This window comes from Prionailurus bengalensis, chromosome A3 (assembly GCF_016509475.1).
Source record: "Prionailurus bengalensis isolate Pbe53 chromosome A3, Fcat_Pben_1.1_paternal_pri, whole genome shotgun sequence".
Taxonomy (NCBI): Eukaryota; Metazoa; Chordata; class Mammalia; order Carnivora; family Felidae; genus Prionailurus; species Prionailurus bengalensis.
In genome coordinates this window covers 69,628,263-69,656,261 of record NC_057354.1, presented here as the reverse complement: position 1 = coordinate 69,656,261, position 27,999 = coordinate 69,628,263, and the positions used below count along the sequence as shown (strand labels likewise).

General features: G+C 36.7%; 1 protein-coding gene across 22 annotated transcripts in view; it reads left to right on the top strand.

The window, feature by feature from the left end:
• NRXN1 (neurexin 1) overlaps nt 1-27,999 on the top strand; it is a 1,147,797-nt gene that overhangs the window by 497,949 nt on the left and 621,849 nt on the right. For all 22 annotated transcript variants that reach the window (XM_043603364.1, XM_043603362.1, XM_043603358.1 and 19 more), the window contains 2 exons: nt 7,987-8,425; nt 21,700-22,083. In XM_043603364.1, coding sequence (XP_043459299.1) covers nt 7,987-8,425; nt 21,700-22,083 — 823 coding nt within the window. The remainder of the gene's footprint in view (nt 1-7,986; nt 8,426-21,699; nt 22,084-27,999) is intronic.

Below are 27,999 nucleotides of genomic sequence, written 5' to 3'. Positions count from 1 at the left end.
GGGACAACACAGTCTTTTGCTCCCATGGCTAACTTGTACAGATGGTGCCCAAGGTTGTCTAAATAACTTTAGGCAGTTCACCAAGGATAGAATAAAGGAAGGGGAAAGCAAGAGGGTATTTTCTTTTGCTTTTCAAAGCTTCTTTTCATGAATTAGATGTAGTTGATCATGTTTAATTGAAACTAAGCAAAAAGATTTCTTTCTCTACATTGCTTAAATAAAATATTTTTATTTTTAGTCCTTTCCAACTTTCAACCAATTTTTGGTTTGAAATTAATGAGTCACATGCCTTTATTGAGAAATGATGTTATCGTCATCTGTTTTTACATTCCCCAATTAGTTTATTTATTTAGGTAGGGGGAGAATTTCAATTTAGTTGAAAATTTTATCTGCACATAATCTCTGAATAGGATTAGATTATGGGGGGAAAACACCAACTCTGCCCTCCCCACCCCCAAATGAGAACTTTCTTATCTTTCAAAATTCCTTATATAACTCTTGTAAATCAAATTTCCTGAACGCTAAGTATTGTTTAAAACTTTTTTTTATTGTTTATGTATTTTTGAGAGAGAGAGAGAGAGAACAGAATGCTTGCAGGGAAAGGGCAGAGAGAGAGGGAGACACAGAATCTGAAGCAGGCTCCAGGCTCTGAGCTGTCAGCACAGAGCCTGATGCGGGGCTTGAACTCATGAGCTGTGAGATCATGTCTTGAACTGAAGACAGACACTTAACCGACTGCACGTATTCACATTATAAATGGACACTTATGTGGTGGGACATTCTCAGAAAAGCTAAAATCCTATTAGTCCCTTAGTCAGTTAAGTTCAACAAACTGTTTTTTTTTTTCTTCATCTTTTTTTCCAAGCACGTTCTGTGCTAGGCTCTCCGTGTAAGAAAGTGAACAGCATAGGAAACTTGATCTTGGGTAAAAGGACAATAATGAGTGCAGTGATTTTTTCTAAAAGAAGTGACCACTTTGCCTCCACTCCACTCTTACCATTGTGTCTTCATGGTGGCAGGAACATTGGAGAAAATCTGTTTAATTTTCTACTTTCTTTAATAATAAAATAAATCTTTTTTTTTTTCTTTTGGCTGCAGCCTTTCCTTTGGAGTAAGCCAAGCTTATGAATGCTGGTATTTGCTTTTAGGCCAAGACATTTTTTTATTCCAAATGAGTAAGACCATCTGTGTGTTTTAGCCAAGAACTCTCTAATTTTTGGAATTATTATATGCTATTAGTGTATGTATATTAACATTTTGGTGTGTATATGATATATGTATGTGTTATCTACTTATCTATCTAGAGATGTACTATATATTCTAATATATATGTATATTTTTCTGGACATTAATATTAGTCTGACATATTACATATAAGCGCGTTTATATTAGGTAATGTATTAGCTGTGTGTGTGTGTTCACATATAGTTCACACATTACTGATAAATATACCAATATCAAAGATTTGTGAGAAAATAAACTGGTTTATTCTCATACTTATTTATTTAATTCTTATATTTTATTATATATATATATCCTAGTATTATATATATCCAAAAAGGCATACCTGTTGAAAAACTACACTATAGTTCTAGAAACAGAAGTAAGCCCCATTACTTAAACTGGATTTGAAGAGACATTTTATTTATTTATTTATTTATTTATTTTTAACGTTTATTTATTTTTGAGACAGAGAGAGACAGAGCATGAACAGGGGAGGAGCAGAGAGAGAGTGAGACACAGAATCTGAAACAGGCTCCAGGCTCTGAGCTGTCAGCACAGAGCCCGACATGGGGCTCGAAGTCACGGACCGTGAGATCATGACCTGAGCCGAAGTCGGACGATTAACCGACCAAGCCACCCAGGCGCCCCTGAAGAGACATTTTAGTCAATAGCCACACAGAAACACACTCTTGCTCAGTTGTGATCTTTGATTCATTTGGAGATATTTTAGGGGCTCCTGGGTGTCTCAGTCGGTTAAGTGTCCGATTTTGGCTCAGGTCATGATCTCATGGTTGACAAGTTTGAGCCCCACGTCGGGCTCTGTGCTGACAGCTCAGAGCCTGGAGCCTGCTTCAGATTCTGTGTCTCCCTCTCTCTCTGACCCTCCCTGGCTCATGCTCTGTCTCTCTCTGTTTCAAAAATAAATAAAAAGGTTAACAAAATTTTTAAAGATATTTTAATGAGGACAAATGGAAGGAAAGATACTGTCATGTAACTCATAGCAAGATCATCCTTTTGCATGGTGGCAAATAGCTGTTTGATTGTGAATCTCCTGCTTAGCAACTGCTATCAAAACCATAAGTGGAATTACAAGTGAAAACTGTAAATGAAATTTCCTGCGAGACAAACACAGAGTTTGAAGTTAACATCGTTAGCTTTTCACAGTATTTGGCATGAGCATGATAAAAGACATTCAGCGAGTTCTGTGCCTCCATATATTTATTGATAAAATAGGATAATGTTTTCTATTTCTTAGGATGCTTGTGAGGAGTAAACACATTATACGTATAAATTTCTTATGACAGGGTCTGACAGAAGATAAGTACTCAATAAATCTTAACTGATTCTTGTTGTGGTGACGTTGGTGTTTTTTTGTTGATATCAGATGCCACAGAAGTTCTCTCAGGAGTGAAAATAAAAGCCCCAGGCTCCCTAGCTTCCTATGTATTTTTCTAGCTAAGAAACCTTATCTATAGACCAAGCCTTCAAACTGCAATATAAGTATCAGGATACAAAAAGAAGCCCCAGTCTGCTTTGATCTCTTTGATCCTTCTGGTTGCAGTCCTGTTAATTACTTGAAAACAGCAGTCAGCTACTATGTGCCCTGTTAGCTGTTACCTTTGTTACAGCTCCATTCATTCGCTCTCAGAATAATAATATTGGTATTTATGATAATAACAACATGAACAAGAGCAGCCAGCTGATAGTCACTTGGGCACTTACTCTGTGCCAGGCCCTGTTTTTAGCACTTCCATTGAAATATAATTTATTTTTTACAATGACCCTAATGTGGTAGATATGATTATTCCATTTTACAGATTAAACTGAGTCTCTGTGGGATTGAAGGACTTGTGCAAGGTCACAGGATTACAAGTGGGTGAGCTGCAGTTCTCTTGGAAATCGTGAGAACCAAAATCTTGGCCCTTCTTTGTTACTATTCTCAAGAATGGAAGAGAATCCAAGCTCAGATTAGAATAAGCCATTCAAGTTCTCAGGGAGGTCACAACTGAGTCTACATCCCTGCATCACTCCTTGATTTTAAGCTCAGTACCCATTTCATCACCCTGTATGTATACTCTCATAGTTAAGACACGAACTGCCTTGATCAGTGCATGTTAATTAATTCAAGAGCCTCATGAAAATTTCTAAGCTGAAACGTTTATTTGTAACAACAAAAAGTCATTGTGTGAGTAGCAAATGTTTTCCTACTGATCTGCTTATTTCACACACTGCCACTTCCTGTGGAAGGGCCTTATCTATCAGCCACCAGTTCTCCAGGACCATCTGTACAAACCTTAGATACATATGATGCTTGATGTGTGTCTGTGTACCTAAAGATGTAGGTGTATATTCCCTTTACCTAACGGATTAGTGTCTCAGTATATCCCCGAATAGAGAGCAATATCCTGACATCAAAACCACAACTGGAAAAAGGCTAGAAAAAGAGAAGGAACAATAGAACATCTTTTACCTTTGTCCCAAATCACATAGATTGAGAGGGGGTGGCGGGGGTGGGGGGGTGGAGGCTCAAGGATTTATAGACATGACATGTTTTTTTTTCCTTTTCAGATATATATGTTTTATATATAAAATTAAGAAACTGAGAGATAGAGAGGATAGGCAACTGAACTTAGATACTAGCTTTGTGATTAAGCCAAGTCTATACCCAGACTCTCAAACTTACTAATATTTTTTTTATTTTTTAGCCTATTTATTTCCCTTTTTAAAAAAGATTGATATCAAGATCAAATAAAATACTCAGTGACAGCTTACCTCAAAATCCAAAACTAGTGGGGCGCCTGGGTGGCGCAGTCGGTTAAGCGTCCGACTTCAGCCAGGTCATGATCTCGCGGTCCGTGAGTTCGAGCCCCGCGTCAGGCTCTGGGCTGATGGCTTGGAGCCTGGAGCCTGTTTCTGATTCTGTGTCTCCCTCTCTCTCTGCCCCTCCCCCGTCCATGCTCTGTCTCTCTCTGTCCCAAAAATAAATAAACGTTGAAAAAAAATTTAAAAAAAATCCAAAACTAGTGATATAAAAATACAAACATATTGCTCCTATTTTTGCATATTTAAGTGTGAGGGACATTTTTAAAATTTTAACAAATGTTGAAAAGAAAAGGTCATCATATCAAAATGTGGAAATTATATGGCAGCTAAATAAATAAATAAATAACAAAAAACCTAGTGTTTCTTATGTTTTTATCCCTGTGGGATTTATGATATGAGCCCATGAAGCAGAGAAATGAAATGCAACATTTTGAATTACTTTTCAAAAAGAAAAAAAAAAAAAGAAAAATCAATATCCCCAAAGAAATCTTGATTTTATGAACTGATCCAAATGAATGTGCAATAATATCATCTAATTGTCAGGACGTTAGAGTATATAGATATTTTTTGAAAGTTGTAACTATTAAATAAATTACAACTTTTGACATAAATTAAAAATATATATGAATAATTATAAATTATTGAGAGCCATATTATCTCAGAAAGAAGCAAAAAATAGCTTACACATGAATTTTTGGAAAATTTGGAGTGCTTGCAGTCTACTTATTATTATAATTGAACTACATTCAGGTCATTTTAAGAGTAAGCCTAACTTTCAAAAAGTAGGGTGATTATGGAATCTAGGTCAGATGAAGGAGCAGTGTAGTTTTGAGAGCTATCAGCCTGCCTATCCAAAATTGCTTTTCTGTCTTCTGGAGTTGCCTTTCAAAGAATACAAAACAGGAAGGCAAAAAAAAAAAAAAAAGAAAACATCATTTTGCTTCTCCTCAAGATACTTCTTCCAGGAAAATGATTCTACCTCTGGAGAATTTTAACTCGGGTGTTTTTCATTCAAAAAGTAATTTAAACCCTACAATATGAGTTTGAAGGTGAAGTTTTCCAATACATAAACCAGCTTACCATTTATAAGTGAACATGCACAGAAGTTTCCACATTTTCTGGAGAAATAAGCTCAAAATAGCAGCGAGTGTGTGAGACTGGTCTGCAATACCATATTCTGCTTTACTTAACTGCATTTGTAAGTATTGTTAATGATAGTCTATAATCTGGGACTAAGTTTAAAAAGTGAAGGAAGCATTTTATTCAATTCTTAGAAACTATTGAGTGTCTACTTTGTGCCAGGTACTAATCTTGGTGCTTGGCTATGGTGAGCAAGGACCCTGTCTGCACAAAGCATAGATTGTGGTGGAGATCCATCATCTTTTTGGTGGGGTAGGGAGGAGTTGGAGGAGCTGTGTGTGTGTGCATGGCTAACCCTAAGTTATATGATCATGGGAATCCCTGCCTTTCTTCTCCATCTTCTCGAACCTCCCTTTCCCCGGGGTATCCAATTCACTCATGAGATTGTAAATCACTTGCTGAAATCTGTAGCTAGAATTGCCCCAACCCCACATCCTTCAGTTTTTGGTAGCTGATTTTGGATTCATGAGGCAGTATATGCATTCATATACCTACTTACTCACGTCAGAAACACCCAACTCTGTGGCAGTGGTTCTATTTCACGGGCAATGTGTTAGCATAGGTCAACCTTATCATCTGCATCAATTGAGTCAGAAAATATTATACTCGTTCCTGATCACTACCTTTGTTGAGGGAATCTCCAGATAATAAAATATAAATCACCAGGAAACGTGAAAAAAATACAGGCTTGGATAGCTTAAAAGTCATGGTGAGAGGTTATAAAACTTGGGACTGTCATCCATGGAAACCATTTTCTCCACTTCTAAAGATCCCCAAAGAAAGACAATCTTGAATCAACTTTCCCAAGGCTTAATAGCTCTTTCTCTCTTCAAGAAAGTATACTGAAGAATTAATCTAATTCCTTTTTGTTATTGCTTAAGTCCATTTTCTCTTCTTTTGTTGTCAATCTACACTTATTGAACAGTTATACATATTTTCTCAAAGAATAATTTGGTATGTTATTCTTTATAATAATCCTCCTTCAAGATAAAGGTACACCGAAATGGGACTAGCATTGGAAAGATGTGGCTTATTTGGTAGGCACCAATCAGGTATAAAATACCAATTATATGTTTGTGCCAAATTTCTTTTTCATTCTAAGTTTATTTGAGAGGGTTGGGGGAGAGGCAGAGAGAGAGTCCCAAGCAGGCTCCACCTGTCAGAGCCCAATGTGGGGCTCGAACTCACAAACCTGAGCAGAAATCAAGAGTCAGATGCTTAACCCACTGAGCCACCCAAGCGTCCCAAGTATGTGCTTAATTTCTAAACATTTCCTTATAATAGATTAATTTACCACCATTATTTCTGTGTCTACAAGATGATGGTATTTATTATCATGCAGTTTGATGTAGTTGATATTTATTGAAATCTTACAATGTGCCTGGCATTGGATGATTGCCTTTATGTAGATTCTCTCACTTGCATACATTTTCTTCTTTAACCATTACAAACATCCTGTAAGATGCTATCTCCCTAAAAGGGAGAAAAGTAAGGCTTGGGGAGATCATGCAGTTAGGTAGTGCTGGAGCTAGCATTTGAACTCAGAGAGTCTGATACCAAGGCCTACACTCTTACTCTGAAAAATAAAGTATCCATTAACACACTATATCAGGAAATTCATTAGCGACACTAACCATTGGCTCAGTTTAGTTTTGCCACAGGTTTGCTATATTGACCTGTTAACTTTACAGCACTAATCAGACACAGGCTGTCTTATTTTTTCTATTATATAAATATAAATGAATTTAGAACTTGTCAGTATTGCCTGCTATGAATTCTTGAATGGCTTCTTAAAATAATTTAGATAGTTAACTGGACATATGGCTAATTTACTTTTAAGTCAGTGTGATGTGTATTTTGGAAATGTAATCATGCTTAGTATGCATTTGACAGAGAAAGGGCATGGATCTCTCTTTATCTTAATGTCAGAATGGCTTCGAATTTGTTAAGGTGATGTGATAACAGATGCCTGATACTGTGAATCCTACCAGTGGATTTGCCCAGTGTACCATTTGGAGTCCAAAAAGCCATGGGAACTATCAGCAAGCAGTCAGAAAGAACCACCCAGCCCATTGAGATGAAGTGCCTTGGGAAATGAGAGTTAGGACAAACTTTGCTCTACATTTGTAAACTTTAAAGTGAAACGGAACACACGTAATACAGGTTGAATGGATTTAGAGCAAACATAACATTTCCAGAGTTACCTAACATTATTCAAACAGTTGTTAATATAGGCCACAGGGAAAAAGAGAGCTTCTGCATTTTAGTTGTATTTAATGATTTTTCTGAGAAAATTCAGTATGTTTTCTGCCTCAATTTATTGTGATTATCTTACAAAGTTTATACGCATTGTGACTATGTAGACCATAGAAGAATTCCTGTATTTTAGGGGACTGTTACACAAAGTAATTTCAAATACTTTAGTGGTGGGAAAACTGAAAAACCTTTCTATTTAATAAATGAATTATCATAAGAAAAGCCATTGTCTTGTAAGTTTGACTCTATACACGCTTGAAATAATGAAAGCTGTATACAGATCCATTCAAATTATTTGAATTAACTGCAGCCAGTTTGTATGTGTATGTACACACATTATTTGAAAGAAATTAGATTGGAATGGTTACTGTTTAATGAGTTGATACTTGTTTTTTATTTGGCTGAGAAAGCTATCTCATATACCAAAATGCACTAAACATTATGTTACATGTGTTACAAACGTGTTGAAAGTCACTTAACTGAAGACAAGTTCTGCATATGAAAAGATGGGCCTGGTTTCTCACTGCTATCCTCTGCCCACAGGTTGTATATAAAAATAATGATGTAAGACTGGAATTATCTCGTCTTGCCAAACAAGGAGACCCTAAGATGAAGATCCATGGAGTGGTAGCATTTAAATGTGAGAATGTTGCAACTTTGGACCCAATCACCTTTGAAACCCCAGAGTCTTTCATCTCTTTGCCTAAATGGAACGCAAAGAAAACAGGCTCCATATCATTTGATTTCCGTACAACAGAGCCAAATGGCCTCATCTTATTTAGCCATGGCAAGCCAAGACACCAAAAAGATGCCAAGCACCCTCAGATGATAAAGGTTGACTTCTTTGCTATTGAGATGCTGGATGGCCATCTCTACCTCCTCCTGGACATGGGGTCAGGTACAATAAAAATCAAAGCCCTACAGAAGAAGGTGAATGATGGAGAATGGTATCATGTGGACTTCCAGAGAGATGGACGGTCAGGTAATTTATCATTTCTTCTAACCTGTTTATCTGCTGGAACATGCTATTTACCCCTTGCCACTCCAAAGGAATTAAAACCAAGATATATTAAGATTTCCTGCATTTCTTTCTTTAGGGTAAAGGAAATTTTCTGTTTTTATTTCTGTTTCATATCATATAAGAACCAGAAGGAGCTAATTAATCATTACAGTTGGGCATCAAACCCCAAATGCTCAAATGGCTTCTGGAATCACTTCTCAAATGAACATTTATTGGATAATCAAGTGCCAAATCTTGCAAGACATTTTATCTTGAATTTGAAAATGACAAAATTCAGGGTTCCTGTATTATCAATTATTGCTTATATCATTGGATGTTTGAAGGTGCCTGAAGTGGCAAATACAAAATATGAAAAAAAGAAAATTCAGCAATCCACATATAAATTCCTTAGTGTAATTTTTAGTCCTTATTTTAACTTTTGTCTAAGTTGGGTCTGTGGTATCAAAAACACTTTAATCAACGCAGTAGGATTTCAAGAACACTGGCAAAACTCTGTTGACTTCCAAATAGCTTCCCTTTCTAATGTTTGGATTGAACCAATAGGGATTCTTTCCTCTGGCTTCCTTCTCTGAACTTTTTTCCTGGAAGTGTGTGTGTGTGTGCATGTGTGTGTGTATGCACGTGCCTGTTGGGGGGAGGGAGGTGTGCATGCGCGCACACACACACACACACACGTGGTTGGGGAAAGGAGGGAGTGTTGTAGGGAAGGCCTGAAGAAATAACATTTACTTACTCTGAAATTGGAGAGTGGATTATGAGGTTTAAGGAATTGACTACCATTAGGTTTGTGAGGGCAAGGATCACCCAGGCAGAGGAAATAGCATTGGTGGAAATCCAGAAAGAGACAGGGAGAGGGGGAGAGAGAGGGAGAAGGGAAGAGGCAACTTATTTTAGGTGCACAACTATATTATTTCTTTTACTTTCTTCACCCTATGCTCCCATGCTCTGATTGTTCTTATCACTTACAAATCAAATAAGCTTCTTATAATAGAAGAAACTCTCGGGGCACCTGGGTGGCTCAGTCGGTTAACCATCTGACTTGGACTCAGGTCATGATCTCACAGTTGGTGGGTTCAAGCCCCATGGCCGGTTCTGTGCTGGCAGCTCAGAGGCTGGAGCCTGCTTCAGATTCTGTGACTCCCCCTCTCTCTGCCCCTCCACTGCTCATGCTCTGTGTTTCTCTGTCTCTCAAAAAATAAATAAATGTTAAAAAAAAGTTTAAAAAGAGGAAGAAGACAACGCTCCTCTCTTCCCTTCCCGCACTTCCTTATTTGCTTATATACCATACCATCTACTCTGGATTTTCCACTGAATATAAGCTTGACAAAGGCATTTCTTGTGAGTCTGAATTTCTTCCTTTATAAAACATATTCGGAAGGGCCCAGTATTGACTGACTCCTAAACTCAATGAAGCAGGATTAACAGTGATAGGACCTAGCATTCTATACTTTTGCAAAGCTTTCCAAGGAACTTAATGATCAGCTGAGTATGGGAACCACAGTCCAGAGGACACTTAGTGCTTCTTTCAGATTCGTAATCTGTGATCATCATCCTATTTTAGGAGGGCTGTGCTGCAGCCTTTTGGTGAGTGCTCCTTTCACAGACTCCCTTGTCACGTGATTACTCCCAGTCTCCCTGCAGCAGAACTGTATCCTGTTTCACTCTTAGTCATGCCTCGTTTTCCTGTGTATCTATCAAGAAGAATGTGACAGACTTCCTAGAACATATATATGTTATATATTATATTATATTATATTATATTATATTATATATATTACATATATAACCCAATAAAATAAAGAAAGGGAATGAATGAGAATTCAGAAGGAGGTGTTGGTGAGGGTGGAAAATTGAAAGAAGGTCAGAACCCATTGCTCTGATCCTCAAATTATCTCAGAGACTATTTCTGATTCATCCCTCTCAGGAAATTTGGTCTCCCTCCACATGGAAGATTAGTTACCATCCTGTGCTATCCGTGCTTATTTTATCATTTCTCTACAGTGTCTTAAATGACTGTGAGGAGACAACTCTTTTTTCTTTTTCCTACTGTACTATGCTGATTCCATTAGAAAGTAGATTCCTTTTTTTTTTTTTTTTTGTCTGTTTGTTTTTTTCTGATTTGAGCTGAGTGGACACTGATGGGAATACAGAAATACAGCAATAGAGTACCTCCTTTTCACGTCCTCCAGCCTGTCTTATTTCCACCAAAGTTAGCAGTTGACTGGCTACTTGGAACTTTCAAACCGAAGTCTTAAAAAGAGGATTGGAGGGGCGCCTGGGTGGCGCAGTCGGTTAAGCATCCGACTTCAGCCAGGTCACGATCTCGCGGTCTGGGAGTTCGAGCCCCGCGTCGGGCTCTGGGCTGATGGCTCAGAGCCTGGAGCCTGTTTCCGATTCTGTGTCTCCCTCTCTCTCTGCCCCTCCCCCGTTCATGCTCTGTCTCTCTCTGTCCCAAAAATAAATAAAAAAGTTGAAAAAAATTAAAAAAAAAAAAAAAAGAGGATTGGAGCATTGACTAATCTTGTGCTTTGAAATATTAACTTGTGGATAATATAGTTTGACTTAAAATATACCTATAACATTTTTAAATTACTCTCAAATATTTACATATATAAAGGACTATGTATACACACACACACATATGCATATATAAGAAAGATTAAAGGAAAATAAATCCAGTCATTATTCATTTGATAATCATAATTTATGCTAGTCTTAGGTGATGATGTAGTCTAGTTTCCCAAGTTCCTTGGATGACCTATTACAATAAGGATCAGTTAAATACCTTAATCCTGAAGCCAAATAAAATTTACCTTTTTCTTTCCTGTTTAAGTTCTTTAACTCTTCCAAATTGCCTATGGTTTATTAACTGCCCTGTTTGTCCCCTCATTGCGAAAGGTCAAACGCAGAGAATATTTGTGTTAATTTAGAAAGTTCAATACTGTATGGGAGGAAGAGACATGCCTGAAGAGGTGTAATTTGCATTAGGAAAGAAAATAAAACACCAGATTCTTGTTGAAATCCAAAGGAAAGATAAAGTTAGTATGCTTGGTGATGTTTGGATGGTAAAGTACTTTTATGTGATTACTATTTCAGATTAGTGAATTGAGACAAACGCTACAAAAACCAAAGCTTGTTCGCTAAACCAAGTTCTGCCCTTTACTGAAGTGGAAAAAAAGAGAGTCCATTTTATGTTGGCCTAGCTCAAGGGAGTTTAATGCAATGTTAATAACTGCAGCTGTTAATATTTTATATACAGTATTTTAATTAAGTTCTATATTTGCACACTGCATTGGTTTGGTATAAAGCAGCCTTTTAAAAATTGAGTGAATAGCTCTATGAGCTTTTATTTTACTTAAAGGATATTTCTGAATCAGGTTGGTGAAATACTAAGATTTATAGTTCAGTTGAAACTAATAAACTTACAATTTCAAGAAATAATTCATTTTATTCATTTTTCACACCAGTTGTATTCAGCGGCTATACGAAAATTAATTCTTAGTATAATGCGGGTAAACAAGGCTTCTACAACAAGAGGTCAGTGTGGTCCGCTTTCTGACTCATGGATGATGAAGTTTGCTTGGGATACTCTTTAGCTGAATATATAAAAATATTTAATGAGCCATTTTCTCTGTTATTAAAGTAGAGGGAGCTTAGGGCTGAGAATTATTCTTTCTACCATTGATCATAATGTTAGTAGGAATAAAGCCATGGCTATTAATTGGATGCCAGTAACTCTTGGTTACCTTCGTCAGAGGAAGGGTTAAAACAGACTGAATTTTTAATATTCCCCGAACACTTTATAAAGTAAACTTATGTATGAATGAGAATGTCTTATTCCTGGTCCTGGTACTTTCTTTTGCAATAGTAATTGTTTACTAAATATTTGGTATAAGAAAAAATAATAAAAATGTGTGAGTGGCTCAGTGCCAAACCACCCCTCATATTCTAAAACAAGTAGTATCATCTTTATACTTGAAAAGTAATAGCTCTCTTTTAGTTGTAATGCAAGTTTGTAAGGAATTCACATTACTTCCTGAAAGCAGTGTACACAATATAAGATAACAGGTGCTGCCCTTTTTTACGAATACAATTACGAATACAATACCAAAAAAAAAATGCAGTGAGGAAGTGACACAATTGTTAGAGAGCTGTGGCAAGCCTGGTACAAAAATGACAAGCTCTTAAGAGAACAGAGCTGCTATCCTCACTTATTCATGAGAACCCTGTATCATTTAGCAAACATGTAGGTAGAAGGAAAATTAATCATAGGGAAGCCGTTCACTCCTTTCTACAGACTGGGATGTGCAGCCACAGTAAGCATGCAGTGACAAGGAAGATAGTCGCCAGCACTGCCCATGTTTCTGACAATTTGCCCGTCAGTCCTTTGCTTACTAAAAGGTTGGTATAAGAGCCCCTTGTTCGATGAGAAATATTGCCTACAGATGAAGACCTTTCTGGAAATTGATTTTCAGCACCATTAATTGTGTTAGGCTATATGACCCCTCTTCCATTCTGTGACATGGGAAAGAAAGAGACACTTTAATCCCCCCACTTTGCCTGCTACTTTTGGCCACAGCCTGACACACCGTAACTCCTTCCATCACCCACGTAGTCTGTGACCAGTGACATGGGACCTAGTGGGCTGAGCCATGAATGGCATTTTCAGATGCTGCACTCGACTGGCAAAGGAGGAACCATACAAAGTGCAGGCATGATTTCCTGGATCAGGGTGTATGATTTGAGTGCTGCAGAAAGGGAATATCCTCAATGGGTAGCTTAACTAATTAACAGAGCAAAAACCCCTAAGTAGCTGAGTTAATGAATCTGATTGAAGAGGCTCATTACTCTGCAAACTTTGTAGGACTTAGAACTGAACATTTCCTTACCAGCCCCTCTTCCCTTTCTAGAGTTCCCCTTTCTCTCTCTTTTGCTCCCAAATTGAACATAAAATAACTGTGTCCAGGTAGTTAGCTAAAGTGTGAATTGTGCTAAAATTAGACGGAGGTTAATGACTGTTTTCTTGGGGCATGAATATTGTTTAAATTTGTGTTAAGCTCTTTGGCTCAGTCAAGGGTATCCTCTCAAGCATTTTTATAGCAAACTGCCAGTTTTTTTTTTCAAACCATCATTTCACATTGAAATCAAAGAGAAAACTCATTATTATTGTCAAATTCTGCTTGTATACAGCAGAGTACAGCAGATTGTATCAGTGGTTATTCATGGGTAAGCCTACATTTAACAGCTAAGAAACCATTGATATTTGAATTGAAGTCATAGAGTTCCAGTTTAAGAACTAGAAATTACAGTGGGAAAGGCACAAGGCTCTCTCCAGAGCACATAATTAGAGGTTTATAGTAATCACTGTTTGATGTGAACAGCACTTTCTAGCTATCTATTACCAGCACTGATTTCTGTGTGCACCATTCATGAATCACCACACTTAAACATTTCTACTTGAACAACCATTAGACGATTTCTCTGTTTAGGTCTTGATTTAAATTTGCTCTTTGACTATAAACATTCCTCCCATACCTCTACCTAGTAGCTTGTTGCAAACACTGAAATAGTTTTAAGCAATTTTATAATATTTTTTTCTATAAATGTCTATAAGGCACTACACATCAGTGGTAAAACTGAAGCACTTTATCAATAATATATTAATTATTTGACGATCCTGATGACTAGATGGAACCAATTTTGCATGAAATAGATTGTTTTATTAAACTGATGCTTATATTTCTTTATTTTGAACATATTTAAAAATAAGTCATAGATTTTATTTCCCCCCAAAATATTTTGAGTTTGCACAAATTCTTCCAGTCCTTGTTAACATATGCATATATATTTTACATATGACATACTTAGTTGCCATTACTATATAATAAACATAATTCTTCATTGTAAGTATGATCATAGTAGACAGGTATAATTGACCGGTTATAAAGATATGAATATTCAGGCTCCTATAACGATTAAATTTTCTGTAATAAATGAATAAACATTTGGATTGTAAATTGGCATCTCATATTGGCAGAGCTATACAGGTAGCATTCCATATCCTGTGATATTAAATATCTTGTAGACAATTACTGACTGATTATTTTATACATCAGTCCTATGGGCTTGGTAAATCCATCAAACCCAGAGAGATGGAACCTGCTGTCTCAATCTACTTAATCTCCTTTCCTGGCCCAACAGTGTAAAGGGCAGACCCTGGACTATGGTGTTAGTTGCACTGTGGGACCCTGACCACACCCAGCAGCAGTGACAATCATTGTGGGGTGTTGAGAAGAAACCTGTGGAAATTCTGCACAATAATATTGTAACTTCAATATTTTAATCATAAAATATGCTCCCAGATTGATGTTTACAGCTGTCCATCATTGTGTTGGAGAATTTTAAAAATTTGTGTGTATACATATGTTACTATGAGTGAGTATGTATGTTGGTATATGTGCATGTGCTTAACACATGGCATGTACATAACATATAAATATAAATATATGCTATTGGTGAAAATTTTCAGGCAGTTCAAAAAGTGAGTGAGAGTTTTCACATGTCACACACACCCCTCTCTAGTTCATTCCCTCCGTCATAGGTAACCACTAAAATAATTTGATTTTGATAAATTTCCATGTATTTTTCCTTTGTATCAATATAGCTATACATACATTTACATATATAAAATAACTGTGTGTATATATATATATATATATATACACACACACAGTGTATATATATATATACACACAAGACCATTCTTCATCAATTATCAGGTAACTTAAAAAGCCTACTGAAAACTTTTTCTGAGCCATTATTCATAGTGACAATATGTATCCTAGTTTGAACATATCAGTGTGTACTTAGTCCTTCTTTTGTTGATGAACATTTGACTTTTTACTTTTAAAAATTTCACTGTTTCAAACTAATTTAAAAGGAAAATTTTCATGTTAGGTCTTTGTGTATATTGATCAGAATTTTTATAGGATAGATTCTAAGAACTAGAATCACTGGGCCAATTGCATTTTTAATTTTGAAAGATAATGACAGGTTATTTTGCTAATAGGCTGTTGGTTTCCACTTGTCCATAGTACACGATGTGCCCTTTTCCTCCTCATTATTTCCCCTTACAGGATATTATCAAACTTTTAAATTTTGTTCCAAGATTTATTTTTTCATATACTGGTTTAATTCTTGAAATTCCTGGCTCACAGCTGAATCCAAGTAAGCAGAAAACACATAGGAATAAGCAGAAAGCAACACTAAAATTGTATTTTTCTTTTGTTTTTAAATAAATTTATTTCAGTCCCTATTATAAACCTAACACATGATATTATGTTTTTAAAAGACACAGAAAACTGAAAGAAAACCATTCACTCATAATCCACTCATATCCCAAACTCCCATTGATAATATTATGGTTCATTTTTTTTATCTTATTAGAATTCTATAGTTTGCATTTTGCATCATACCATGTAATTGATGTTTCCTTCTACTTTTATCACTTACTTATATCGTGCCTGTTACTGAGTTTGAATTTGTTAATACAATATGAATTTGACAAGTAAATTTGTAAGTTTGTGGAATCTGATTCTCTTCTGCAATGAGAAAATGAAGCAGAATTACAGAAAAATGAAATTTGTATGTAACTAAAATTTATTTTAAGTAGTAATTTAAGAAAATTTTATTCAAAAAGGAAGCTTTTTGACTACCAAGTCAACTCCGTTATTTTTCATGACAGCCACATTGAGGCCTGGTGAATCCAGTATGGGTCCAGCTTGCCAGCTACTTAGTTACACAAAAGCTAGAGTGTGAAAGTCGGTTTCCTCTGACCCGGCAAAACCATTCTCCATTACAGCACACTATTTCCTACCTCCCATTTCCTGGTCCCTTAAACTTTTGCAGTAATTTAGAGCATAAACCAAATTTTCTTATTTTTAATCTCCCCTTCAGTCCATTCTTCTTTTCACCCTGAAAACTAATCTTTAGGAAGTGAAATATCCAAGAAAAATTAGATGGGAAAAAAAAGTGGAAACTAATAGGTTATAAATACCAGATGAAATTGGAAAGCTGATTTCCACTTTTATAAACTCAGAACTGTTCTCAACAGTTTTTCCCCTTTAATGTGTACTTTTGCATAAAGCATGAATTCATTAGTAATGCTTCATGAATATTCTTAAATAAATATTACTTTGTCTATTTATCACCTTTGTCTTACCCTTTACATATGCAACAAAAACAACCAGGTTAAATATTAATATAAGTTAGTGTGATTTCTATGTTAAGATTATAAAAGTCATATAAGTGTATAGAAATATATTTATTTTTTAGCTGAAATTGTATTTCTTAAGGCAAAATAACAAGGTGCTTTGGATTCTTAAATATTGAAGCATGAAACACTGATCCAAAGAAGTCCCCAAATTCCATCTACCAATTTTAATAGTTCAAATATAGCAATGTTTACATAAAATTTAATTTGCCAAAAACTTTAAATGTAATTATAGTGAAAGAAGGTGAAATGTATGGAATAATCAAGCTATTCCAAGAGAACACATGAATGGGTGTAATGTCTGGAAAAAGATAGAGGGATAAACCAATAATATACCTAGATTTTTATTCTCTTAAAACTTTATTTACATGTGGTTCTAACACAGCGTTTTGAAAATTCTCCTATTCTATTGATATATACAGCTGTAGCAACTAGTCAATTGTCTCTAATTATCAATAATCAAGGTTTAAGTATTTATTTTATGTTTTCTTGGTAACCCCTTTTATAACTCAATTGTAATGAAATAGACACTTAGGAACCTTAATATCAAAATTTCACTATGGTCATATGCATGTGTTAAATTGGTATAAATAAATGTAGTGGTTCTGTGATGAGTCTTTCGCTTAGGTGACAATGTCCTTTGATTCATACCAATAATAAAATCTGTAAGGAATTTGGGATTCAAATCGCTTATCAGAAATGTGTATACTTCAGGACATTTGCATATGTGTGGGCTAAATGGGAGATAAATAGAAATATAATAGAAATAGAAATATTAAAAAACAAAAATATAATGTAAATATCTGAGTTTTACTCAGTAATAACGTGTAATTATTATTCAAGTACAGTTTTTAGGGGCACCTGGTGGCTCAGTCAGTTAAACGTCCAACTTCTGGTTTTGTCTCAGGTCATGATCTAATATTTCAAGAGATTGAGCCTCTGTGCTGACAGCACTAAGCCTGCTTGGTATTCTCTCTCCTCTCTCTTTCTACCCCTTGCCTGCTCACACACTCACTCACTCACTCTCTCCTTCTCTGTCTCTCTCACTGAAAATAAAGAAACTTAAAAAAATAATTTAAAAAATAAATACAGTTTTTACTTTGTGAACCTTCAGAATATAAACATAATTGTTTCCATTCCCACATAAATTAAGTTCTATTCTCTTTCTTTCTTGCCATCTTTTAAACAAAGACAGTCTAAAATATAAGTGCATATGCATCGGCAAAGCCTGTAGAGAGCATAGTAGTTGATTTTTAGTCATGGTTGTCTCTATTATGTTTTTATGGAAAATATTTTAATGAATGATATCTGATATATGCATGTGTTCGGTGTAACTTCTTACCTTGAATCCAGAGCTAAATTAAAGTTCTAGCTCCTCCTGGATTGTATTTGAGTTGAGGTTAGGATTATATTCCTTTTGCTTTCCCTCTGATCTTGCATTACGTCTTCCCATGAGACCTCTAAAATGATCTCTCCAAGGGACAATGAGGCGCTATGGGGAAAGTATCCTTATCTTTTATTATACTAACTACTCAATCATTAGTTTTTGAACTGTGGGTTACAGCCTGTTAATTGGTCCTGAAATTAATTTGGTGGGTCATGTCTAGCATTTATATTAAAAAAAATTATATAAGAAGAAAATCAGAGTGCCTCAGAAGTAATAGAACTATTCACCGTGTGTGTGTGTTTGTGTGTGTGCACTGGGGTGTACAAAAACCATTGATTGATTTAGGTGTTGTGATCAGAAAACTCCAGGCTAATCACAAAATTATAGTGAATATCTTACTCTGGCTGCAACAAGCATATTTATAAAAACATATCAGAATTTTCTTACAATACTTTGTTCAAAGCAGGCACTAACACACCATAGATAAAAATAGGGAGACCCAGTCACCGTGTCCCCACGCTCAATTTCTGCGTGATTGTGTGAAATACCTGTCAGCATGAAGACACCGTCACTGTGGAGACTACATAGTGTACTGAGCTGTGTGGTCTCTGTGGGGCAGATGAGAGAGTGGGTGTTATGCCAGCCACTGAATCCCTCATCTCAAGAATCCTCCAGGCACCCTCTTGGTGCAGACTTCTCACACCACCTGTAAGGGCAAGACAGCATTTCCAAGTGTTTTTATCTCCTGAGCTGAATCCATCTTGTTCCATGAATAACAAGGTATATGGGAAAATTACATATTTTTTTTCAAACGTAGCCCACTCTTGTAAAACTTTGTCGTTATTCGCTTGCTCTGTGTCTCCTAACAATTGTCTCTCAATATCATAGGTTCATTTCTAAGAAGCCTTTTGAACTAATTAGAAAACAGGGAGTGGAATCCATCTCCCTTTTGTCTTAAAACACAGAAATCACCGGGCACCTGGGTGGTTCAATCTGTTAAGAGTCCAACTTCGGCTCAGGTCCTGATCTCGCAGTTCGTGAGTTCGAGCCCCGCATCGGGCTCTGTGCTGACAGCTCAGAGCCTGGAGCCTGCTTCAGATTCTGTGTCTCTCTTTATCTCTGATTCTCCCCTGCTTGCTCTCTATTTTTCTCAAAAATAAACAAACAAAAAGAAAAAAAAAAAGACAGAAATCACTGTGTTCATTACATACAATTTCTTGCTTAAGAAAAAAATATATATGTATACAATATTAATGTCCACCTTTCCTTTTGTCATTAATACTCTTGCTCATCATTTTTTAATTTTTTTTTCTAAGGATTTTCTGGGATCTGTGTGCTCCTAAATGAGTTTTTATACACTTGCACAATATGAACTGTAAAAGTGAACGCTTCACCCTTTTGCCTTTTTGCTGCCTCCTTAAGAAATACCTGCTATCCTCCCCCTTTGGAAGGCCAAAATAGCAATCCTTTTGAGTGTTTCTCCCCTAGGAGCTTTCTCTATTTCTTTCTGTGGAAGTCTAGAGAGACAAATGTCCTCGTAATAACTTGGCTGCCTGTGCATTCGGCGTCAGTGGCTTCTATGCCCTTCTCTCGCACAAAGACAGATCCCATTATGCTGCCTGTGTTGAGAAGCGCCCCTTCTGCTGGGATTTGGAATGCTCCTGAGCACAACACAGAGGCCAGCAGCTCTGCATCCTCAGTTACATGCACGTTTCACATTCATCACAGGCCGTATTTTCACCTGGGGGTGGACCTTAGGTTTTCTGTGAAAGAACTAAAATGCATCATCCTACCTGTCCTCTACCTCTACTAGACTCTGCCTTTCTGTCCCTCCCTCTGTACCCCATCTTCTGTCTCTTGGCCTTCTTTGTGTGCCTGCCGCCCCCCAAATTCCTGAGACTCTATGTCGGCAGCGAGCATGGCACCAGACATTTCTAATCCACTTTCTCTCTTAATACTCTACCTCTTCTGCTTTATGGTCTAGACCTGAAAAATTAAGCTAGGACAATCTGGTAACGTGTAATGGGGTGTCCTTTTCAGATATCATGTTTGCGTTTTTACAGAGATCTTTCTGGAGATAAAATATTGGTGGAATTTTGAGTAATTTGGTGGTACCTGGTGGAAATTATAATAAAAAACTGCCTTCTGTCTTTCATTTTTTTTCTTTAATGGGTTCCACAATTTTTTTCTATGATTCTCAATTAAGTCCATGCTAATGCCTACCTTTTCTTCCTATGCTTAAAACCAGCATTCCTGTATATTTGTGAACTAATTGATTTAGTTTCCTCTTACATTTGGAGTGAGGGGGGACAAAACAAAACTTGTAGATTTAGATGAGTAACTAGCTGGAATTAAAAATTTTTAAAAATTTTTTTAACGTTTATTTATTTTTGAGACAGAGAGAGACAGAGCATGAACGGGGGAGGGTCAGAGAGAGAGACACAGAATCGGAAACAGGCTCCAGGCTCCGAGCTGTCAGCACAGAGCCCGACGCGGGGCTCGAACTCACAGACGGTGAGATCATGACCTGAGCTGAAGTCAGACGCTTAACTGACAGAGCCACCCAGGCGCCCCTGGAATTAAAAATTTGTAAAAAGGAAACAGCCAGTTTGACTTGGTTCTTGTGATGAATCATGACACACATTTATGTAATGCTTATTATAAACCAGATACTTTACTAATATTATTTTATTTAACAGAGCAACCATAAGAGATATGCCAAATTATTACGCCCATATTATGGATGAGTAAACCAAGACCATAGAGTTTATCAATAGATTGATACAGCCGAGAGTGATGAAGTCGTTTTCTTTTTTAAGTTTATTTATTTATTTTTGAGAGAGACAGAGATAGCATGAGCAGGGGAGGGGTAGAGAGACGGAGACAGAGAGAGAGAGAGAGAGAGAGAGAGAGAGAGAGAATCGCAAACAGGGGATCGAACTCATAAACTGTGAGATCATGACCTGAACTGAAACTGAGTTGGATGCTTAACCGACTGAGCCACCCAGGTGCCCCTAAAGTCGAGTTTTGACGTAGATGATCTGTCAGACTGTTGTGTTCAATAAAAGCCAATCAAGTCAATTAAAGGTGGGGCCATACAACTTTTTTTTTTTTTTTAGTGTGCAGCTGCATACCAGTTTTGAAAATGAGCACTAACGAACGTGAATCTAACTTTATTCAAAAGAGTAATGTAGAATGTCAACTTTGTCTCTTTCTTTATTGACTGAACTATTGGAGAGGGATATAGAATGCTAATTACTCTTTCTTTCCTTCTTTTTTTAATCTTCCTTTTCTTCTTTTCTTAACTGTTAAAGGCTGACAAACACTCTTTTTGGCTCTACACTTTGGTTTCCATTCCTAAATTCAAATGGAATCATTTTAATTACGGTCTGCCTTATTTCTACAGATTACTGTTCACTCCCCTGGGAAGTATAAGGCACACCAGGAATAGAAACAAAAATCAGAAACATCTTTCCTCAAGGAGTGTACCCTTAGGAAGGTGAAAGAGGGAAAGGGTGATTTTTAGAACATGTTGCACCCTGTAAAGACCTGTGTGTTCTCTTGTCTCTGCAACAGGTACCATTTCTGTCAACACGCTGCGCACGCCCTATACTGCTCCTGGCGAGAGCGAGATTCTGGACCTGGATGATGAGTTGTACCTGGGGGGCTTGCCAGAAAATAAGGCTGGCCTCGTCTTCCCCACCGAGGTGTGGACTGCTCTGCTCAATTATGGCTACGTGGGCTGCATTAGAGATTTGTTCATTGATGGCCAGAGCAAAGATATCCGGCAAATGGCTGAAATTCAAAGTACTGCTGGAGTGAAGCCCTCCTGCTCAAGGGAAACAGCAAAACCGTGCCTTAGCAACCCCTGCAAAAACAATGGCATGTGCAGGGATGGGTGGAACAGATATGTCTGTGATTGTTCCGGAACAGGCTATCTTGGCAGGTCCTGCGAGAGAGGTAGGATTCTAAAAACCAAGAAGCTGACTCCCCTGAGACGAAAAGTGTATTAAATGTTGACCTCAAACCTTAAACTGACCATGGAAACGTAATGCATGCTCCGCAGAGGTAAACTGCAAGCCTAGCAGCCACCTCTGACGTATTACTGATGAGTCCTAAATGATTTTCAGAGGGCCTGATTCTGGGAAGACACAGCTTTTCAGTATGTTGCAGGAGTAAATATTTGGGTCTTTCGTATCCTCCAGAGTATGGGCCTAAGATGTAGAATCAACAACAACTGCTTTCCCTTTTGCCTAGTTTTTAAGTTCAGGAAACCAGAAAGTAAAGAAGGCATGAATTAGAGATACTTATGGCATTTAGTGCTAATATCTGTGCCAAAAACAAAAATAGCATTTGAAGCAAACTAAGTTGTAAGTTGCAGCTTCTATTAGCCCAGCTTGTTTCACTTCAGTCAACTTACTGAGTTTGAAATTTAGAAAGTAAGGTGACTTTCAATCGTCTAATTTACACCAGCATTTTCAGATAACTTCAAAGACACTTACCTTTGCCTAGGACCTAAGTGATCACAGAAGATTTATTTACCCGTGTGATATTAACGCTTTGTGTGTCCGTTGAACTTCTGAGCAGCTGCCTCCCTTTCTTCTCTAGTAGGAAGCAAAGCCACACTTTTTTTTTCTTTCCCTCTCCTATAAGAAGGAGAAGAATAGGGATTAAAAGAAGAATGAAGCGTGGGAGCTACCACTGTTCTTCTGCAGAGCAAGGGGGGAAGAGCAGAAAAAAGAACGCCCTTCCATCGACTTAAGAGTTTCAGATAAATGCTTTATCATTATACCCACTGGCAATCATTTTCAATATGGGACAGAAAAATCAATATGGAAAACTCTTGACGAGTCGTTCCATTGTCCTTTCATGCTCCAAATAACATTGCTTGTATTAGACATTTAGTCTGAAATACCTGGCCTCTGTTACTTAAACCATGCACATTTAGTCTTCCTTTTCCCCTTTAGTCCTGAAATACTTTAATTTGTTGAAGCTCATGCTTCCTAGGGAGAAAAAAATAGTGATTTCCACAGTCCAAATTTGAACAATGTGACTTCCGTTGTTTATCTTCATAAAGAGGTTCATCAGCTTATCAGTTCTATTATTAACATTAATCAATATAAACTTAAAATAATTTAATGACCTAATAATCTTAAATTACCTACCAAATACCATCACTGTTCTGCACTATACAGTTAGATAGGTCAGTAGATAGGTAAGTATTTTAATCACATAGATTCATTCTTTCTCCTAGTACCTAAGTGCAGTTCCTGTAAATTGTCATTAGAGGTTAGCTGTTTCTCTGTAGTTTCACTTGTAAGGTGTATATTATCTGTGGATTCCCTCTTCTCATTTCCCCGTCTAATTTCAGTTTATTTGTTTCTATAGCTTGGTCTTTAAAAGCTGCCGAAAGGGGCCAATAACAACCACCAAAAAAGGCGACAAAGCTCGTAAGATCTATTACAAGTTAGACATAATGCGAGATTAGCAGAGCTGTATGATTTAAGCTTTGTTTTCCTTTTAATCACTCAGAGAGCTGCCAGTGACTCTGAAGCCTCCTGCTTAAGTGAAGGTGGAGAAGAGTAGAACTGAACTGTCGGTTCAGTTACAAAAGCCTTTGGTTAAATGTGCACGGTGTACCATCCTGTGGCAATACCCCGCTACTACATATGGCAGAAATAAAAATAGAAATTGTCAAGCTTCCTGAGCCAGAATGAGGGAAAGGGGATATTTATATTTTGCAATAATTAGAAGGAGGGGTGGCAAGCATATGTAGATTTGCAAATGAGAATTTAATAGCAAGCTTCATCACTGGGATGCGGCATACAGTTTTATCTGACAGGTGGCTAGAAATTTCTGCGCATTTCTTTGTCTCCACGTTGGTTGTCTGTTGAAGAGAAAATGGTCATTTTTGTATGATGTTTGTTTCTGGACTACCCGGCATATTGTTAGAAGTCTTTGTTTTTCAAAATTAATTTTCTTGCTAGCATTATGGTATCTCCTGAGCACACTGGTGATGTGGAAAGCTTGTCATGCTTAATACCACAGAATCTGGCTGCTGTCCAGTTCCCAGTTATGCCCTACTTCAGTCAACACATGATCATGTCCAACCCCTGGGGTTTCCAATTCAAAAGAAAGAACTTTGACTGTGATTCTTCTCCAGATAGACTCTGATCACATATGGCTGTTAATCACATAAGAGTTGATTGACAACATTTGAAATTTAAAATAATAATAATAATAATAATAATAAAGGTACTAATGAAGTCTATCTTACTCTTAGTGAGCAATAATTGATAATTTATAAAGATTATTGTTCAAAGTAATTAAAAAGTGTGTTCAAGTCCTTGGACCATGCAGCACAGGGAATGATATTGCAATCACATTACAATAGGAAATTTTCATTCTGCATTAAGTAAGCAAAGGAATTTATAAGAAAGAAAGAGTATCTGCTGACTTAGACAACGAGGAAATAGTATTTTAAGTGTATTGATCCCATAAGGGATGGTAATATAAAAATAACGTTCAATTGGACACAAATTAAATTCAGCATTTTCCCTCCCACTTTATTTTGAATAAAGCTGAGAATTTGTGGAGACTTGGCCGAACAGAAATTATTCTTGGTTATGTGTACATGTTATAATCAGAGGTCTGCTTTATACTTGTTTGTTAAAACTCTAACAGATGGAGGGACAGATGTCAGAGCAATATAATTTGGCTCCCTGTCTGATTTTCATCGTTGCGCACAATATGTGACTGCCTTTCGGCAAAACTGAGCCCAGGTGTACACTTTAGACAGCGAGAAGGAATAATACAGAAAAGCAAATTTATCAAACTTAACGACAAGGGGGAAGGAGATGCAGGAGACAAAGCTGAAACTTTTTTCTTCCCCTGTGGGAAGTATTGTATTGGAATTAGCCTTTTAAAGTCCTCGTTTGTGTTCTAAGTGGTAAAATGATTTTACTAATGTGAAAGGATGCTGCCAAATAGCATAACCTTCAAATGTCAGAATGCTGTTTACCATTTATTTGGCAACTCTAGACTCCAACCTTGTGCATTTTCCACTTCTTGTCTAATTAAACATTAACTCTAATTATGAGGACTCATTTACGTGTTCATCTGTCATTTATCAACAAGTTATTTTCACATTGAGAATTATTTAACCTGTACTCAAGTTTTATTACTTTGCTATGTTATTTCATCCCTGCAGTTTTTTTGGAGAATGTTATGGGCTAATGATCCTGATTATTGTTCTACTTCAGATTGTATTTCATACTATATTCATGATCCACTGTCAGCCATCTATATTTCTAAATAGTTTTTAATCAAATGAAGCTACATTTTATAGATTATAAATCATTTTTAAATGTGATTATTGAATAATAGAGACTGCTTTACACAGTAAATGAATAGAGGAGAAAAACTAACAACATTTTCATTCTTTTATCAATATGATACCAAAGTAAATGAGCAATTCATAATGGTTTTTAAATGTTTATTCAGGTGTTTGTACTCTATAGATATGGACGATGTTTAGCTATAGTTTAGGAAAGTAAGTAGTAAAGATCACATTTCTTTTATGATTATTCAAGAAATACTTTTTTTCCAGAGTTCACCACAACTTTATAATGATGCTTTAATTATTTTTTTTTAGTAAACTACTAGTAGCTTTTTTTTTAGGAAGCTTCTTATCTAATAATAAAAATATGTGTTACAATATAGAAACTCTATATTTTAAAATATTTTAAAAATCTTATTAGGATCATATTTTATTTTCTCAAAATCAGGTCAGTGCCTAGCCACAGAACTTGTATTTTGATAAATGGACCTGATTCCTAGTCTGTCTTCTGTAGCACAACTATGTCCTTCAAAGTATAATTCAGCCAATATTTTGTTCACATACATTATCAAAATTAGATTCCACTTACAAGAGGCAGAGTAAATACTCAATTTCTTTAGTATTCTTAAGTTCGGGAGAGCATTTATGTAAGCTTGATATCCAAATTGAAATAAGCACTTTCATACCTCTTGAGTATCAATAAGTACTTCAATTAAGTACTTAGTGAGGCTCCCCTGTGTGCCTGGCCCTTTTCTGGGCACTCAGTTGCTGCTAGAACAATGTATAGGACAGCCTAACCTCTGCCTTCATGACACTTAGTTTCTAGAGGGTGAACAATATACAATATACAAACAAATAAGAAATGTTAATTTTTGAAAAAAATTGGTAAGTAGATACAGAATAACTGGAGGGGGGATCACTGAGGTGCAGAATGGACCTCTTGAAGTCACATTTGTCTCGAGACCTGAATGTTAAAGGAACCAACCATATAAAGATTTGGGATTATGCCTTCTAAGACAGAGGGATCCACAAGTGCAAGTCCTTGAATGAGAGATGAAATCCGTGTGACTGGAGTTTACTAAACGAGTAGCGCAGATGCTAAAAGCTGATGCTGTTGAGAAGGGCTGGGGCCAGATCACAGAGAACATTCTAGGTAGAAAAGGAGTATAGCTTTTGTTCCAACTGCAGTGGGAAACAATGGTAGGAGTTGGGGGACACAGTTTAAGCAATGTAGGGATATAATCTAATTTGCTTCTTTAATTAGCTTGGCTGCTGTGTATAGGAAGAAAAAGTAGAAATAAAGAAACAAATGAGAGAGCTATTCTAGTTGGTCTAGGTGGAAGATGAGAGCAGAGCCAGAGATACTTAAATGGTAAGGTAAGCGAGCAATTCAGGAAATGGTTTGGATTTAGAGCCTACAAGACTTGCAGACTCTCACATAGATTGGGCATGGCAGAGAGATTAAGAGAGAAATCAGAACAGCTAAATTCTGAGCAATGAGATTATGCTATTTACTGACACAGAGAACATTGGTGAAGCATCTTGGGGAATTGGTTCATTTGGGGGGTGCCTATAGTATTCAGACTGGAAATATTAAGTGAGCAATGGATGAAGGGGCTCAGAAGTCAGGGCTGGTAATAAATCTTAGGGGGAATTGGCCAAGATCTCTGAAGTGAAGGAGTAGGTAGAAGAGAAGAGCACCAAGGAGGGAGACCTGGAACCTTCCATATTTTATCAGTTCTATGTGCATTCAGTCTCATGATGACAACTAATGACTAAAGTCCATCTGAAGCAATATTTGACTCTCCTGACTTTTTGAAAGGCAAACTTGCAAAACTACAACTCCAGAATATACTCTTGATTAACAAACACAACCGTATCAGTAAAGCTAATTGTTGTGCCCTGTAAATAGGCGAAATAATGAGAATTTCCTAGTTCATTTTAATTCGAGGTAGCTTTTCTTTTATTAAACGGTATTCTGTGGTATCAAAACCAATGAGAAGCAGAATTACTCATTCTTGTTTTGCAATCTTCCACCACCATATGGTGTTTAACATTAAAGGATACTGACCATTTCTTAAAGCAGTCAATTTGTGATCAACAGTTTCTGCTGTGCTCTTCTTTATGTGTTTAATACAGTAGTAAGCACCTTCTGTCTTAAAGCAATCCACTTTAGTTTGGTAGCACACACCCATGCAAGCTCTGCAGACCCACCCCATGCTTACTCAATATCACCAAAGTACATAGTTATTGACTTTTGGTGATAGCTTAACATTTTCAGAACACCAGGGTAGTGCTTACAAATGATGTTGTCAGTTACCCCTCACTTGTAAAGAAACCTTAAAATGAATTTTCAGTTTGTGTGTTTGTAAAACTTAATTGCCTTGTTAAACATAGCAACTCAGAAGAAGCATCGCCTGTTGTTTGGACATGCTATTTTTTCCTCTTTTTTTGAATATCGCTTTTGGTAAAAGGTTGACCTTATTCCTATACTTAAGTCATTTCTTTTTCTTTCTTCTTCTTCTTCTTCTTCTTCT